The 19,567-nt window shown below is 34.4% G+C and overlaps 1 protein-coding gene and 1 long non-coding RNA gene across 4 annotated transcripts in view; one reads left to right on the forward strand and one right to left on the reverse strand.

The window, feature by feature from the left end:
• LOC136032792 (ubiquitin carboxyl-terminal hydrolase 8-like) overlaps positions 1–19,567 on the reverse strand; it is a 135,662-nt gene that overhangs the window by 12,276 nt on the left and 103,819 nt on the right. For all 3 annotated transcript variants that reach the window (XM_065713172.1, XM_065713182.1, XM_065713189.1), the window contains 2 exons: positions 9,482–9,597; positions 1,526–1,745 (listed from right to left, as the gene is read on the reverse strand). In XM_065713172.1, the coding sequence (XP_065569244.1) occupies positions 1,526–1,745; positions 9,482–9,597 (336 nt within the window). The remainder of the gene's footprint in view (positions 1–1,525; positions 1,746–9,481; positions 9,598–19,567) is intronic.
• The window catches only part of LOC136032807 (uncharacterized), a 19,356-nt gene continuing 9,651 nt past the window's right edge, over positions 9,863–19,567 (forward strand). The window contains exon 1 of the long non-coding RNA XR_010618786.1: positions 9,863–9,934. This is a non-coding gene — a long non-coding RNA (uncharacterized LOC136032807). The remainder of the gene's footprint in view (positions 9,935–19,567) is intronic.

Consider the following 19,567-nt stretch of genomic DNA (forward strand, 5'->3'; position numbering starts at 1 on the left):
TTGCAGAAAATTACAATGGATTTTGAGACAATCAAAACAATATATTTACCAACATATACAACACTCAATCGGACTCAATCAAACACTCAGCTGCTGTAAAAGCGTGACTAAGAGATCAACATTGCAGAAAATTACAATGGATTTTGAGACAATCAAAACAATATATTTACCAACATATACAACACTCAATCGGACTCAATCAAACACTCAGCTGCTGTAAACAAAACAATATATTTACCAACATATACAACACTCAATCGGACTCAATCAAACACTCAGCTGCTGTAAAAGCGTGACTAAGAGATCAACATTGCAGAAAATTACAATGGATTTTGAGACAATCAAAACAATATATTTACCAACATATACAACACTCAATCGGACTCAATCAAACACTCAGCTGCTGTAATAGCGTGACTAAGAGATCAACATTGCAGAAAATTACAATGGATTTTGAGACAATCAAAACAATATATTTACCAACATATACAACACTCAATCGGAGCAACAAGTTGATAGATCTGCCTACACCCATGTTATAATCTTCATTACTTTTCATTTATTTTATACAGAAACAGCATATGCTCAGCAAATTCAAATTCTGCACACACCTTAATCATGCCAAAATACATACAAAAAAAATTAACACACCAAAAGGCATTGAAGAGATCTAATATGGCAAAAATGTAACCAATTCGTCAATAGAGGGACTCAAAACGGGAAAACTCAGCATACACATACGAAAACACTTGGGTATACCCAAGTATCCTAAGTGTACTCTCCAAAAAAGGTACTATTCTTGAAATGTGAATGTTCCGTATAAGTGAAGGCTGGTGCATCAAATTGTGAAAATAACTTGAGAAAATGGTGGAAATTTCAAATAAAAGTAATCCAGTTCTGTTGATGAAAATTGAAATAAAGGTTCAAAAATTCTGAAAAAAATATTATTTCTTAATTTTAAAGATTACAAGGATTTGAGAATAAAGAATTTTTTCGTCTTTGCTAGTGTTTTTTTCCTAACTTTTTTACTTAGATGTTTTCGGTTGCAATTCTTAGACTGCTTGCAATACCTACTACAAGAAAATAGAAGAAAATAGGCAATAGCTACTACAAGAAACAATAGAATTGCGCGCGAATTGAGTTGGCAAAATTGGTTTGACAACTAATACGTTTACTATGTGTAACATTTGCAACGAAATATCATTATGAAAGGGATGTATGGCATAGTTTCTAGTGTAAAAATACACTAAAAACTAACGTCTTGCGATACCACAGTGGGGATTGAAGGAATATTTGGAGAACTCAAATAATATATAAATTAGAAATAAATACACGTTCTTTAGACGGTTTTACTAGATATTAAATTAAATTTCTTTCAGGATCCCTTTTCGATTTTCCATATAGGGGAGAAGGGGGGTATGAACAAGCATCCTTTGGACTTTTAGTACGAGCATTAATGTAACAAATAATGTATCAAATTAGCTACCTGCTGTTGAACAGATTCTTATCATTAAGGAAAACCTACCTTATTTAGATCTTCATGCAGGGCGTCTAATAGAAAAACAAGAAACTCATCTGAATCCTGTTGGTCATTGCCCCGGAAGTCTGGTCTATAGGCATTTACAAGCTTTTTAAAGTTCGTTGGAACAATACTATTCAAATTTCCCGACCACACTGACTGGAATAAATCTGCAAACCCCTCTGCAAAGTTACCTTGGGTCATCGTATTACTGTTGACGTCACTTCTGAAAATTTTAATAAAAACTGAATTTTCGAATTTCAATAGTTACAAAAAAACATTAATTAAAACAAATAATTTTTTTTAAAAACTTTGACACAAATCTAACGCACTGAACGTTGTTCGTTCATCGTCACTAGCCAACCTTTTTTCGTCCTTTTCTAGTGATGTTTTGTACTTACTTAGTGCAGTTAGTACTTGGTTTGTACCGTACTTAGACGGGCTGGTCAGGTTTTGTCCACTGATTTGTATAATATTGATCAACATGAAGATTATTTTGTTTTTGATAATTTATTTAACATGCGCTTTTGATTGTTTTCTACTTACTTTATCCATTACGGGTTGCAGGAAAGAGAAACAGATAGAAAAAAAAACATGGTAAAGTTACTTTTATAAAAACAGAGGTAACAAATTTTCTGATTTTTATAATAGCATAAACATATATTAGCATCAGCACCATAGAGTCTCATAATATTTCTCAAGAAATAGCTTTATTACTTTAAAAAGCTTTTCAAAACTGTCATCCATTTTTCCCAAATTTGTACCCTGGCTCCAGAAAAGAGGATTTGTCCCGGATTACATCATCCAAGCCGTTCAAAAGGACTCTTGACAATACCCTATAGTTCCTTAACTTGAAATGATTTCCATCAGATGAGTCTGCTTCAGAATTTGAATTTTTTTTTCTACATAGCGAATAGGCGGACATCTAGGACAGTTTTTAGCAGGAACTCATCTTCAGCTATTGAGAATACATTCTCTGAATTTACTATAAAAAATATAGATGGATCTGTATATGCGTGAAAACGAATTTTCTTTTTTTCAAATAGAATTGTTGCTTTGGGTCGGTAAAAGTCAAAGTATTCACTAACTAGGAAAGAAAGTTTTTTGATGCTATGTCAGCATCCAAATCTTCCCTGATGAATCATATTTTATCGATTTTACTCATCAATAGATTGCCCGTCAAACGTTGATGTCAACTCAAAGGAAAAGAAATTCAAAGAAAATTTGAACCAACCAAAAATTCACCCCCTCCTGGTAAATTTACCAAAAGAAAAATCACCCTTTGGGAAACTCTCCATCACCTGCACAATACCAATGACCATATTTTGGATTTTAAGGCATTTGCAATATCACCCCGCGGATGATTTTAACCCGACAACTCCCCTTCATTGGGGAATCGAGTCCATTTTTCAAAATATGTATTAAGCACTGAATCGATTAACTGAATCGATAATTTTTTTCAAACACCATGATTTCCACAATACAGTTAATCAAAGACAGAATATTGTTGTACTTTATCCTACATTTGTATAAATTGCCAAATTAGTTAATTTTGATTAGACATTAAAAGGGTCAGAAAAAGATATACGAATCAAAATGATCTCAGTGTAGAACTCCCCCCCCCCAGCATAATACCCACACGATATATTTCCCCTGGAATATTGTCCTCATAAGTGTAACATGAGAGAAAAAAATTATTTAAAAAACAAAAAACAATACAAACAAAAAATTTGACAAAAAGTCTTATGGCTAGTGCGGTCATTCTCTAAATACAAAACAAATTACTTATCAATGAATTCCCCTAATAAAAAAAAAAGAAGAAAAAAATCACCACTTGAGACCCTATACTATTTCCGTACTCAATCTAAAAAAAAAATAACGACAATATGCTTAAATCTTAAAATGTTTCAAAAATTAGGTTGAATGCCAAATTAAGAAAATTACTCAATACAAAATACAAAGAATTTATTGAAAAGTAATTTTATAATTTCGAAAATGTATTAAACGACAGAATTAAAACTTAATTTTCAGTATTATAAACATAATATTTTTTACAGCACACTCTTGCACCCAACTTGTTGTCATACTTCAGGCCCCAATTGGTTGAAGGGTGTTTGGGAAAAGTTGGGAGTGATAAATTACCAGCCTCCTTAAAATTCTAAAATAGTTTTTTTGATATTTAGTTGTATTTTCACCCTTGCCCAACTTAATATTTTCGTAAATGGGTGATTTTGAGTCCTGCTAGTGACGTAGGTTTGATGCTAAAGCAACAACTTATATGTGGCGTGTAATCTAATATAAACAAGACACTCTAGTTTTATTTTGAATATTGAAATTTTCTTCGTTTATTTTTTTTATGCGTCACAATTGTCTGGAGAAGAGTTTTTTCTTAAAAAACAAAAAAGTACTTAGATAAGTAAATAAAGAAAATAAATAATAATAACACCTTCCATGAAGAAGGTCTCAACGTGCAATGTACTTTTAAAACCAACTTTATTCGGCATTTATTAAAATCTTATCCATGTCATTAGTTTTAGAATACTACTACTACGACGAGCAACTCACTATGACACCAAGTCACTTGAGGCCGATACAGCTACGACCGCTACTCCTCCATCCCAATTTATTCTAAGTATTCCTATTTACACTCTCACAAGAAGTCTCAATTTCCTATAAATCATTTCTTACAAACGAATCCCATCCATTCGCAACGACCTGCTTTTGTTTTTTCCATGAATGGTTAGCCGAAAAGGACGCCATTGGACAATCTGTCACCCCTTACCGCAAACCATATCCTAGCCATCTATACCGTTTTTCTGGTTACAACGCTAGAAAGTGAGATAAAGCCCCGTTTCTTCTTATCTTACTGTCAAAACAGTATAATGTAGCGCTCTCGAGCCACACAGACGGCGTTTGGTCGATCCGTCAGTGACCCAGCTATCTCCAAAGACCCATCACATTGGCCTGAATTGGTGCAAAAAATAGTAAATAGAACTGTCACTTTCCGTGTATCCGAACGAAGGTGAAAGTACTGTCTCTTAGTACGTAGTATATAAACAGATGTTCAAATTAAGACCATCGAGTTTCTTATTTCCTGGAATGATCTCATTACATTTAATACGAGAGTTTGCATTATTCATCAAACCTCTAGTACACATCAATAACTCGCAGCTTACTGAAGTTGTTTTTTCTCAGAGCGGGAAACACGCTCATATCAAAATATTTCCCAAAGCAAAAAATCGAAATTCTTGTAGAGAATTGCCATCAATGTCCATACCAAGAACGAATTAGCAAAACATGTTACAAGTAGAAAATTTAAAGTAAAGGTAATTTTTCTGATATACACGTAACTATATTAAAAATTAGCGCGAAGAAAAAATCTTTCTTCTCAAGCATCCGTGAATTAAAACGAGGGGCACAAGACTGATTGAGCTTTTTCTCAAAGGAGAGTTTTTTAAAGGAAAGCAGGAGCTACACTAAGCCCAAGACGAACAGAAAAAAAAAGTTGTTTAGATCGTTGTTTATGAGTTTACCGATTTATGTATCCGTATTTTGACAGATGGTCGCATGAATTTATCGAACCTGTAATCAATGGCGTCGTTGACGGGGGGATGAGCATGGGGGACAGTCCCCCAATAATTTGGTAGAAATATAATTTATTTTGTAGCTTTAAAACTGCTTAAAAGATTTTTAAACGTCAAACTTGTTCTTTACTTTGAGCAGATAATTTTTTTTCAATTTATCCATCCTTGTTTTTATCATAAAGAAAACAAAAAAGGGAGTCCATTGCACTTCATAATAAGTTACATATTAATATTTTTCCAAATATATTGCCTTTGAAACCTTATTATTAAGTAAAAATGTGAGCCTATTTCGGCACATCTGCTCAGGTCAATTCTTTCCCCTGATATTTAAGGTGCCTTTCCTTCCTAAAATCTTTTTCTTTTTTAAAACTTTGAAAGTAAAAATGAATACACCCCCTACATCTGCAATAGCACAGAAGTGGAATCATTTAAGAGCAGGAAAGTAGATATACAGTGATTATAATTTCCTAAATGAAAAAGAAATCATTGATCAATTAGACTTAGTGCTTTTCATAATAGCATTCGTACTATAGCTAGTTCAAGTTGGTTGTAGTTTGGTCATGAAATTTGGTAGAGGGGGATCCACTCCAGAAATCATTTAATTGTTTGTTTTTTTTCAGTACATAATTGAACTCCATGTAACTTATCATTTAATTCACAATATCATTTAATTCCAGAAATAGAATCACGTTGTTCCGGTTTCTGAACTTTGAATCTAACTCGTTGTTTTCAAAACTAATGTTAGCGAATCAGGACTCTATTAATCAATCCTTGATTTGTCATTTGATTATATGTAGTCCAGTTACTACCAACATTTCTGTTTCGTAGTAAAAAAGGCTCAAAACAACACCGTGCTTTGGTGTGACCTGAAATTGAAATTTGAATTTGAAATTGAAATTGAAAATTTGAATTGAAAATTGAAATTTGGTAGAGGGGGATCCACTCCAGAAATCATTTAATTGTTTTTTTTTTTCAGTACATAATTGAAACTCCGATTCTCTTATTTGTCATTGAATGGTCGAATAAGCACTGATAACGTCCTATTCTTTACGTTTCAGATTCAGATACTAATCCATAAATGTACAAATAATTCTAATGTAAATTACAATACTGACTTCTTGCTATTTCGACTTTTATAAATATTTCTTTTAACCAGCTCCAAAAATAATTGATAGAAATATGCTAAGAATTATGACTGAAATTTTTTGCATTTCACACAGGGCCAGCGCTACTTGTGGTACATTTATATCTGCATCAGCATCCTGTCCGAAGTGTCTGCTGAGAAAAGAATAAAACGAATTTAAACAAATTATGTTTATTTTTCTCACAATTTAGAAATTTTGTTTGCATGTATGAGCGGACAAATCCATTCTTTTGTTATCAGTTTTTTCATGCAGCACTAGGACACCAAGCTTTGCTTATGAATGGAATTACAGACATAAAAGCTACATTCAGTGTGATCCCCCTACAGAAATGTATACCCCCCCCCCCAAACACCCTGAATTACACAAGAAACCTTTTTGTGTAATTCTTTCAGAACTCTATTTTCTTTTAAACAAATTTACAAAGGGAAAGGTAATTTTCAAACTCTATGAGTCAATTTTCCCTTCCAATTGGTATCTCTGGCAATTATTAATCAATTCGATGTTTCTGCCGCGATGACACCAATAATTGTTCAGATTTTCTGGATAATATTTGTCAGAAACGATGTCCAACAGATAAGTAAATAATTCTGACTTTATTTTTCGAATACTTTCGAATCTGAAATACGGTCAATATTTAAATGTGGGAATATGTCACGATATAATGTTACACAGTCTGGGGTAATACTTTGGCTTATCCTGTATATTTGCTTAGACAGTGCTATGGCGCTTCCTGTGATTTTTGTTGCAGCTTTATGTGGCCCACTGATATCATGCTATTTATTAATATAAATCAGAGACAGAATAATCAATTTAATAAAAAAAAAAACATAAACAATATTTCAATAAAAACACAGTGATGAAACTAATTATTTCAGAAATAATGAACTTACTATTTATTAAAAAATTACAAAACATAATCGCAAAGTTGAAATTTGTCAAAATTATTGGGTGCGAGGATTAAAGGTATGACGGATTTATAGGTAAGTTATGACGGGTTTTCAAATATTTAAATAAGTAACACATAATTAGGTGATTTGTGTTTAATATGTTGCGGGGAATTATTTTTTTTCGTATATTTATGCTGATGCTGTATGCTTGTATTTACTTTGGCTTCATTTATTTTTTTTATTTTGTCAGTGCTAACGTATGTAACGTTGTCAGTGCTAGTTTTTATTTTTGCAGTGTATGTAACACTGTCAGTGCTGAAGTATGTGACCAGCAATGTGCACAGGTTTGTCATATTTATTTATGTAATTGTTGCAAATAAAAAATTATCTATCTATCTAAATCAGACATATATTAAAAGTTTAGTACAACAAATTAAATCTTACAGAGTCAAAGTCCATTCGAAATTACGGTTCAATTATGAAATTGAGCCTCCTCTGCTGGGCATGGAGGTGGGGGGAAGTGGAAGGACAATATGTACTGCAGCATTAATAGTGAATTTAGCTGAAAAAAGCCGAGTGAATACGACATTCATCTTCGCCCACCCGAAACCTTGTTTCGCTATCTTTTGGAGCAGCTCATTGCTGACAATTTTAGTGAAAGCCAAGCACCAGCGCTTATATTTATAATTGTTTAATGTATGTTAATTGTTAATATTATTAAGTACGTTTTTGAATTCACCAAGCAGCATGCTTGATAAATAGTTACTTTTCTTCACTACCGCTTGAATAGCACCCCCTATCTCCCCTAATAAAAGTCCTGTAGCTTCGACCCAGCTTGTTATCTATTTTGAATCACTTCCAAATGTTCAATTACTTCCAAATTTTATCAGTATATGCACTTTCGACTACAGTACAATATTGCAAAATTTTCTTTTAGACTTTTCACACTTTAGTGCCGTCAAAAAAGGAAGATATAAACGGATGATTAATTAGGCATAGCGTAAAGTCAGAATATTTAGTAATATTTTTCAAAATTCAAGCACCCATTTATTTTCAATGATCAGTTATTCTCAAACAAAAAAGTAAAAACAGCCAAAATAATATAACTTTAGTTCTTCTAAATTAACTCCAAAATTCTCAAATTTAACTTAAATAGACGAATTTAAACATTAGAATCCATTTATTATCTAAGAGATGGTATCATGGTGGAACCATCAACACAAAAAAAACGTCGTTTAGAGGAAGCTTGTAATTTTATGCGGCTCAAATGTTCACTTAACGAAGGTGACCTCATTTAAATAAAAGGAGTTAAAACGCTTTCAGTCTTTTTTTTTAAGCAAGATCTATTAGTCTTAGAGGACTAAAAAGTTGAATATAAAATTAATCAAATTTTTTCAACTCGTTTTCTAAATGGAAGAAAGAATAGGAAATAACATTTTTCTAGAGAATCTATGAATCCAAGTGAATTCAAGGAGTGCAACATCAATTCCGATTTACATAACCTTTATGTTTTGAGTACTTTGCCTCAACTCACAAAAACTCGCCCTTTTTATACCACTGTACAAACCATGTCTCCGTTTCCCAATAGCAAAACGTATATGTTAACAATGAGCAACAAACATCCCTTGCTTTATCTTACAGCCCTTTATGCCCTTTTACAGCCCTTTTATTACATTATTACCCTTATTACCCTAATTACATATTACCCTTTTATTACAGCCCTTTTATCTTAGCCCTTTATCTTACAGCCTATCTTGCATTATCTTACAGCCCTTGCCCCAAATTAAGCGCGGGATCATGTTATCTGCAAATGCAGTTTTAGAACCTTTCAACTATTTTGAACACCATCATGAACTCATCAAATGTCTTTTAGGAGAGGGTCATAAAAAAGGCCGGGGGAGAGGGATTTGTTGGTCTTTGATCGTGGGAGGAGAGATGATGATTTTCAGATTTCGTAGACCCAGACAGATGTTCGCATCTTGTTATGTTCCAGGAGTGCATTCCAAATTATTTTGCTCCAAAATATTCAAAACACATCGACTCGAGTTTCATCTATCACCTGTGATTCTACAACATTTCATCGAAACAAATATAGATGTCTCTTGAATGTTGAAACTTACAAGATGGAAATATGTACCAACAAATAGTCCATAAAAATTAGATGTTAGCTAACACTCAAGAAGACAAAATAAAATATGGAACGTGTGTCAAGGAGGTGGACAAAGTGATTTGAGATCCTGAAGATAAATACAGGATTTTATATCACACTCCACCAAGCACAAGAACGCAAGAGGGAGAGCAGGAGAGAGGGAGAGGAGAGAGAGAAAAAGAGAGAGACAATAGTACCTGAAGTAATTTTCAAGGAAATAATCCCGCAAATCTTCCAAATGTAACAGACACTGAAGAGCGGAATTCATGTAACAAGTATTGCCAAGGTTTCTCATTCCAACAAGACCATTACCCTGAAATGGAGAGAAAGACTAAGCAAAGTAAATGCTAAACACGTTGTCCAAATACGTTCCATTTTTTATAATAAATATTCCATTATTAATAATTTTTCCTCTCAAAGATTAATGTCAAACTTATTGTACTTCGGCTTAAATATATTTCCATTTATTGTCATCAAAGAAAATATAATCACCAACAAATTAATTCTCAATCAATATAATAATCAATTCTTAAAACCAACAATTCAAGAAATGTTCTGTCAAATCCGTTTGTAGTATTAAAAAAAAAAAAAAAAAAAAAAAAAAAAAAAAAAAAAAAAAAAAAAAAAAAAAAAAAAAAAAAAAAAAAAAAGTAAACCAGAATTTCGGATGAAAAGGTTTTAGACAAAAGTTATTTTAAGTCCACAATAGTTACTTGAACTTCCCATACTTGATATTGTTTAGAATAATAAAAATCTGAACTAAAATTATTAACAATATAATTTCACATACGTTGAAATGCCTTTCATTGAGGTAAGGAGTGAAGTTTGAAAAAAAAAACTTGTCAAAGAACAACAACTGGCGTTCTCCATAAGCCACCCCAAGCCTATTACCTTTAACCTATATATTCGAGCTTCTGAATATTATGCAAATTTATATAAACTAAATAGAAGATATTAAGAACAAAATGGCAGAAAGGAGATTCAACAGCCCAACTAACAAGAGCTAGGAGCTCATATGGCACTTGTGACGAGTTAAGAAGAGCTAAGAGCCAGGAGATCATATGGTATGAGCTCTAGCAAAATTCTATGAATCAATAGATTGATTTAAAAGGAAAATAAGAGGCTTAATGCCGGTCAGGATTTAAAATAAGAGCTCTGAGTCACGATGTCCTTCTAAATATCAAAATGCATTAAGATCAGATCACCCACTCGTATGTAATATATACCTAATTTTTTCTAATTTTTCCTCTCCCTTTAGCCCCCCCCCCCCAGATGGTCTAATCTGGGAAAACGACTTTATCGAGTCAATTTGTGCAGCTCCCTGAAACTCCTACCAATTTTCATCGTCCTAGCACGTCCAGAAGCACCAAATTCGCCAAATCACTGAACCCCTCCCCCCAACTCCCCCAAAGAGAGCGAATCCAGTACGGTTCCGTCAATCACGTATCAAGGACATTTGCTTATTCTATCCACCAAGCTTCATCCCGATTCCTCCACTCCAAGTGTTTTCCAGTATTTCCCCCTTCAACTCCACACAGTGTCAAACGATCTGGTCGGGATTTGAAATAAGAGCTCTGAGACATGAATTCCTTCTAAATATCAAATTTCATTAAGGTCCGATCACCTATTCGTAAGATAAAAATACCCCAATTTTCACGTTTTCCAAGAATTCCGTTTTCCCCATCCAACTCCCCCCAATGTCACAGGATCAGGCCAGAATTCAAAATTTGAGCTTTAACGCGCAAGATCCTTCTAAATATCAAATTTCATTAAGATCTGGTCACTCTTTCGTAAGTTACAAATACCTCAATTTTCAAAATTACCCCCCCCCCCAAAAAAAAAAACTCCACCAAAGAGAGCAGAACCGGTCTGGTTATGTCAGTCACGTGTCTTAGACAGGTTTTTATTCTTCCCATCCAGTTTCATCCTGATTTCACCGCTTTAAGTATCTTCTAAGATTTCCGGTTCCCCCCAACTGCCCCCCCCCAATTACGCTGGATCCGGTTGATATTTAAAGTAAGAGATCTGAGTCACAAGGTCCTTCTAAATATGAAGTTTCATGAAGATCCGATCACTCCTTCGTAAGTTAAAAATACGTCATTTTTTCTAATTTTTCAGAATTAACTCCACCCCCCCACCAAGTTTCTTAAAGTAATTTTTCCCACCAATTTTCATCCCGATCCCTCTCATCTAAGCATTTTCCATGATTTTAGGTTCCCCCACCTTAAAATCCCCCCAATGCCACCAGATCCGGTCGGGACTTAAAATAAGAGCTTTGACACACGATATCCTTCTAAATATCAAATTTCATTGAGATCCGATCACCCATTCGTAAGTAAAAAATACCTCATTTTTCTAATTTTTCAGAATTACCCCCCCCCCCCCTCCTCAACTATCCCAAAGAGAGCGGACCCGTTCCGGTTATGTCAATCATGTATCTAGCACTTGTGCTTATTTTTTCCACTAAGTTTCATCCCGATCCCTCCACTCTAAGTGTTTTCCAAGTTTTAGGGTTTCCCCCCCCAACCCCCCCCCCCCAATGTCACTAGATCTGTTCGGGATTTAAAATAAGAGCTCTGAGACACGATATCCTTCTAAATATCAAATTTCATTGAGATCCAGTCACCCGTTCGTAAGTTAAAAATACCTCATTTTTTCTAATTTTTCGGAATTGGATCCCCCCCCCAAAAAAAAAGAAACTACCCCAAAGAGAGCGGATCCTCTCCGGTTATGTCAATTATGTATCTAGGACTTTTGCTTATTTTTCCCAGCAAGTTTCATCCCGATCCCTCCACTCTAAGTGTTTTCAGAGATTTTAGGTTTCCCCCTTCCAACTCCCCCCCAATGTCACCAGATCAGGTCGGGATTTAAAATAACAGCTCTGAGAAACGATATCCTTCCAAACATCAAATTTCATTAAGATCTGATCAACCGTTCGTAAGTTAAAATACTTCAATTTTTCTATTTTTTTCCAAATTAACGGGCCCCCCACTCCCTCCCAGATGGTCAAATCGGGAAAACGACTATTTCTAGTTTAATCTGGTCCGGCACGCCTGCTAAATTTCATCGTCCTAGCTTACCTGGAAGTGCCTAAAGTAGCAAAACCGGGACCGACAGACCGACAGAATTTGCGATTGCTATATGTCACTTGGTTAATACCAAGTGCCATAAAAAGTCTCCTTAAATCTAGTTATTCCACACAGGTCAAAGCATGGTACTAATTGCGTTATAATTTCCTAAGCAGATTCCACTCCTGAAAGCCCACTGCAACGCTGTTTGCAGTTTCACTTCTGGGTTGGCGAACTCGTGAAAGGTCTTCCACAACGGGTTATGAGGTCATGTATATTCCGATATGAGAATAAAGATAGAGAAATCAGCTTTCAATAAATGAAAGAAAAATATCCATCTTACAGCAACAAAAGAGCTTCTGCTTAATATTCCCATTCTGTTTTCATTGGCGAACTTTGTTCACTAGGCACGTGGAAATTTAACGGAAATAGGAGGGGTATGCTAAAAAAAAATACTACAAGAATTTGATTGTTAACGTAAAACCTACACAGTAAGACTGAATTTACCAAAATGTTTCCTAAAGTATTCTAAATTACAAGGTGATCCAAAGAATTGATGGTAGGCAAGTTTTTGCCTAAAGGGCAAATTCATCGCAGATGTCAATTCTAAGCATAACTGGCTTATACGATTGCTTAGCATTAAAAATAGCTCAAATACGAGCTGAAAAGGATTTTTTCCGTTTTTTTTTTTAATTAACTCACTTCCATTGCTTTCGTCGAGTGGACTCTACAATTTAGTATTGGGATGTTATGCTTCGAGTCCAACTATGAATGGTTTCCGAGTATACTATTTACTTTAAAAGATTGATTTAATAGATAAAAAAAATTGCGAGGAGACAAAATTTGCCCGATCCCTGGTAATCAGTACACGGCAGGCTTTAATATATCTGATTCTCACTGTCGTTTGTCTTCTAACCACAAATTAATGCAGTTGACAATCTGTTTTGAGCAGGACTCAATTACACTTTTCGTTCATTTTATTGTTATTATGATTACTTTGCGCATCATTTCCGTTTACGATTCGTTGCTATTCTCGCTTATCTTCTAACCTTAAATTTTGGTATACATTGATTTCTTTTACAATTCATTAGGATTCTCGCTGCCACTTGCAGATTTCAGAATGATTCATTTTTATTCAATATAGCCTAAGGTTTTTTTCCGTTTCTCCTGTTTTAGCTGCTCGGATTCACTAATAACACTGTATAACTTCGCACGATGTCATAAATATTAATATAACCTTCTTTTCCAGCTTTTTGCCCAGTAATTATTTTGCTTTAATTACGTTATCACATAATTCAATAACAACAAAGCATGTTCCATTATCCTTTGAAATATATGAATTATACGTTAGCACAGTTATTGTATTATTCTTTAGTTTTAAGTCATGAGGTGGCAAATCATAAATTTCAATTGAATTAAGAATTTTTGGTGTGAGTTCATTTCCTCCCTCCTCCTTATCCTTCAGCGAATTCAAACTTTTATAGGACTTGTATTCTCTTGGGAGGGAGTCACCTGGTAGTGTCAATTCTACTAACTTGTTTTTTGCGGCGCTCAAACAACGTGTTCTTTCCTCGCATTGTAACTTTGGTTTGCCTTCTAAACGCAGATTTCCTTGTGTCTCATTTTTGTTTGCTATTTCAGTTGTGACTCATTATGATGCTTGTTGCCGCATATCTTCTAGTCGCAGATTTCTACCTCCAAAAATTTTTCATACCTTTTTCTTCAACTGTTCAGATTTATTCGTCATCTTGTATAATTTCACATTACGTCTCAGAAACCAAAAACGATAAATTCAGGCTCGAAACAGAAGTTTGCAAAGTCATGACCTATTTGAATTGTTTTTTTGTTGTTTTTTTTTTTCAGGTCAGAAAATAGAGTGTCAATTTTAAGAAAATATTGTCGCGCGATTTACACCCGTGGCATGGAATAGTTATTTACTTCCGTATTTTTGTGTTGTGTGTGATAACACCCGGTGTCTTTTTGAATCGTCGTCTTCTTTGGCCATCTAGTATCCAATCATAAGCTGTTCAACAAAGAAAGTTTTGTCGAATAAAAAGGACATGTCCTAAATGTTTCCATATCTTTTCCCTTAGTGTATTTCTAGTAACTTCAGATCCTTCTCAGGTATATATTTTCAAAAGCAAGAACTATCTTTGTAAGCTGCTGGTTCACTCCCAAGCACTCGCTATTACATAGAAGCATGGAAAAGCCGTTAGTTTAATCATAGGGAATATACGTTGCGCCTCTAGATAGGGTTTAATCTATTTAAAACTCCGGAACAAATATGAAATTTTTCTAGTTATCAAGAAACTTATCTAGATAATACTTCTAATAATAAGTGAATCCTGCAAACATTTCTAGTAAATTATTCATTTATAGTTAAAATGAAATGTGCATCTGTGTTTTCACTTAAGCCTACACTAAATAATCAGCTGAACAATTCAGTGTCATGAATTCAAGAAACAGTAGGGTAGCAGCAGTTTTTTTCATGATGACAAAACAGAACGTTTTTATCATGACCGCAATGGTAGCTGCGGCACAGTAAAAGACGATCCACGGCCCATAGCAACCAAAAATTAAAATACCCGTTTAAAAAACAGGCAAGTGAGAAAAAATTGTTATTTCTAGCTAATTCAGAATGGCAACTATTATCTTGATTAGTCTAGATAGTCAACTGTTATTTTGAAAACCACTTTGTGGGAATTTCGAAAAATAGTACGAAACCCCGTACTGAATATAGATATATATATATATATATATATATATATATATATATATATATATATATATATATATATATATATATATATATATATATATATATATACATATATATATATACATATATATGTATATATATGTATATATATATATATATATATATATATATATATATATATATATATATATATATATATATATATATATATATATATATATGTGTGTGTATATATATATATATATATATATATATATATATATATATATATATATATATATATATATATATATATATATATATATATATATATATATATATATATATATATATATATATATATATATATATATATATATATATATATATATATATATATATATATATATATATATATATATATATATATATATATATATATGTTTTTAACTACGTAAAACTTGCGAAAATACAACATTCTTCGATGTCCCATTGTCTGTGCATATAAATAGATTGTCAGGTTTACCGACTCTTGAACATGCAACATAAAATTGTCAATGGGAAAAACAATCCGTATTTAGATTTATACCTCATTATTCTAATGATTGCCCTTGAGCTTTGTTGATGATGATTGCTAATCGAACATTCCCTGTGTCCCCGTCATCATTTATATATCCCCCTGTGCCCCCGGCATCCCTGTTGTAGTTGTGTCCTTGTGTCCCGGTCGTCATTTATATTCCCAGTATCCCGGTCGTCATTTGTGTCCCAGTCTGTAACTTCTCTTTGAGCGTCCCGGTCGTCATTTATATTCCCTGTGTCCTGGTGTCCCGGTCGTCATTTGTGCGCCCCCCCGCGCGTAAGTCATTACGCGCCATATTGGTTACGCGCCATTGTAGTTGTGTCCCTGTGTCCCACAGGTTTACCGACTCTTGAACATGCAACATAAAATTGTCCATGGGAAAAACAATCCGTATTCAGACCTATACCTCATTATTCTAATGATTTCCCTTGAGCTTTGTTGATGGTGATTGCTAATCGAACATTCCCTGTGTCCCCGTCGTCATTTATATATCCCCCTGTGCCCCCGGCATCCCCGTTGCAGTTGTGTCCCTGTGTCCCGGTCTGTAATTTATCTTTGAGTGTCCCGGTCGTTCTCCCGGTCGTTATTTGTGTTCCGGTATCCCGGTCTGTAATTTCTCTTTGAGTGTCCCGGTCGTCATTTACATTCCCTGTGTCCCGGTTTTTAGTTTTCTTTTTCTCCTTTATTTTTCAGTTTTTTCCTTTTTTTTAGTTTTTTTCTTTTTCAGTTTTTATTTTTTTTAGTTTTTTTATTAGTTTTTAGTTTGTTTTTTCTTTTTAGTTTTTTGTATTTTTTACCTTTTTTTATGTTTTTTTAGTTTTATTTTCTTTTTTAGTTTTTAGTTTTTTAACTTTTTTTAGTTTTTTTTTAGTTTTTTAGCTTTTTTGTTTTTTTGGTATTTTCTTTTTAGTTTTTTTTGTAGTTTTTACCTTTTTTAGTTTTTTTTCTTCTTTTGTATAAATGCTAAAGCCAATGTTCGAACCTGGAACCTCTCGGACCTAGAACCTGGAACATAACGCTTTACCAACTCAGCTACTTCGGCTTGAATACATTCGTTTTTGAATTGGTATATGATGAAATAATTCAGACGTCATATGCGGACAGACAGACGTCACACAGAAACACCAGGCAGCAATGTTGCGGCTATTCCGGACGACGCAATTGCCAACGCTATATCATTTTTTGATCGAATTGATGCCAGAATCAGTTTTATCACAAATGTTTTACCAGTACCTCCTGGCGCATCCAAAAAGAAAATTTCTCCAATGTTGTTATCGACACAATGCATTATCGTATCATAAATGTCTTTTTGTTCCGACGTTAACTTGGAAATGTTATTTTGTACATACGACAATAGATCACTCGTACTGTAACTTTGTTCACGATCCAATTCTACACATGTCGAAACAGCAGCGATACGGTTAGGTGAAGGCATTCCCAAAACCTGAAGAGGTTTGTTTGCCATATGTACGCACAAATCTTCTATAATAACTAAAGTGTAGTTATAAATTTCTGATGTAAAATCAAAAGTCATATCTGACGTCTCTAACTGTTTTCGATGGAGTATATCTTCGGACATTTTTGACTTATATTTTTCCCATAATTCTGTAGGAGCTGATGGAGAGCAAGTTGTTAAAATGATGGCAAACAATGCACGAATTTGACTTGGGGTTGACGTTTCGCACGCGTCATTGATGCAGTTATCCCAGTGTTGGTCATTCTCCAATAAATTCAGAGCTTGGCATGCACTACGGTAAGTGTCATGTATAGTACCGTTTACAGTTCTCAAATACTCAAAGGATGTCGGACCGGGTACATTCACCAAAAGCAGGCGTAGAAAGAATCATTCATGTTGATTGGGCTGAACGGTGTAGAGTCTTCCTATCGTGGTATCTTTGAAGATGGTAGGTTGGCCGTCGACTGACTTACCCTGTTTTCGACGTTCAAATACTTTATTTTTAGTATTCCACGTGAAATACGAAGGCACTTCAGTATACAGCAGTTTTTTTTCAAAAGAATCATTTTTGCAAAGAGAAAAAAAAGCTGTTAATGTTGTATCCGGTGGATTCAGGACTCTTTGTTGCACGTTGGTTTCCGTGAAATAAACACGTTGACCATTCTGTAAATGTACCGCTAAGTGAACAACAGCTGGACTACGTTCATTTATCGGAAATGAAAGAATTCGCCAAACAGCTTCATTACTGCTTATGTATCTTCCAGCCTGATATTGTACGATTTCGTCGAAATCTTTGATTTCGGGCTGCAAGCCAAAAACTGCCATGTCACTGCCTTTTTTGACGTATTTACATATGTATTTGATTGCCTTTACGGAGTTACAGTATTCAACGTTTATGTGTGCATTAAATGTTTTTGATAATAATGGGGAATATGGAACAACCCACTGGTTATCTACTTCGATGGTGGTACCGTTACGCTTCTTTATTATTGCTGTTTTACCGCCATCTTCAGTAGATCTTCTTCTATATTGTGGGTAACCATCATTGCCAGTAATTGTGTTTGATACTAAAAGTCGAGGATATTGCTTTGTGCACCTTCCTTTGGCCATGCATGGTGAATTTTCGTTCAGTGCACCGCAAGGTCCATGTATCATATTTTTTACAATAATATCATGTAACCCCTTATCGACATTTTTATCAGGTATTTCAGCGGAAATCACATCATCAATTTCGTTCGAAGTAATTTTTTTATGTAGCCAGATTAGTATATGTGCGTGTGGCAAACCTCGTTTTTGCCATTCCACTGAGTACATCCAGCATCGCACTGACCCAAACACTTCAAGTTTTACTATGTAGTTTATCAGTGATTTCAACTTTTGCCGGAAGACACGGGCCGTAATGTCATGCCTAAGAACCGCCGATTGTCCTTGAAGTAAAAGCTGCAGTATCTCGTCCCAAGATTGATTACATGTAAATGTAATAAATAAATCTGGACGACCATAGAGACGAACATACGCAATAGCATCTTGAGCATATTCATGCATATGACGGGGACTGCCAGCATATGACGAAGGTAAAATTGTTAATCTTCCAACGTTTGTGGTATTACCGTCATTTATAACTGCATCTCGCAAATGAATGTATTGTTCAGAGCGGAGCTTGGTCTGATTCAGGCGGATATATAGCAAACGTTCTGATTCAATTTTAGCATACATATCAACGACAAATTGGTGAAACAATTCACGGCATTTTAAAATATAATTTTCTTCATCCTGCCGAATCATTAGTCTATAGGAATAATAATGCATTGCACTGCATTTCTTATTCATTTCTTTGTTAGTGGCTGGATTCATCAATCTAATATTAAAGTGATAGCCGTCGGCTCCATCCCAAAAAATGATAGGATATTGTAGGGCACCGTAGCATCGATGAGTTTCAGCAATTCTTAACAACTGAGCGTTTCGCTTATGAAGAATAATATCTCGAGGTAAAAACTGATCACCGACCATAACGATTGCCACTTCGTCGATAGTTGGAGCATTGTATCCACGCACATGTTGGCCAGGAGGCGTTTTGTCAGCGGAAATAACAATTTTATGCGTATCAGTAGGCATCAAATCGATGGCTGTTTTGAAGAGACGCACTAAATTATTATTTTCGTGGAAAAGATGTTGCAATTGGGAAACGATTGTCCTTTCAACGTTGGGAGAAATTTCGCAACGTGCATTCAATTCAGAATTTCTATCACTGATGAAGTACAATTGTAAAAATTTATGATTCTCGCCTGAGAATGGTAGAAGGGACCCTGCTCTATGATAAATTTGCCCTTTTACTTTGAAACTAGACATAAATTGATCTGGATTTTCGAATTGGGCTCCAAACGACGTCATTTGGAAACATGAGTTGTATTTTCTGATTTGTGACAAAAAACGCTTAGATTCTGACGTAGTTCCAGTAAGGAAAGTCTTCAATGGCTCTGG

This window comes from Artemia franciscana, chromosome 1 (genome assembly GCF_032884065.1).
Source record: "Artemia franciscana chromosome 1, ASM3288406v1, whole genome shotgun sequence".
Classification (NCBI taxonomy): domain Eukaryota; kingdom Metazoa; phylum Arthropoda; class Branchiopoda; order Anostraca; family Artemiidae; genus Artemia; species Artemia franciscana.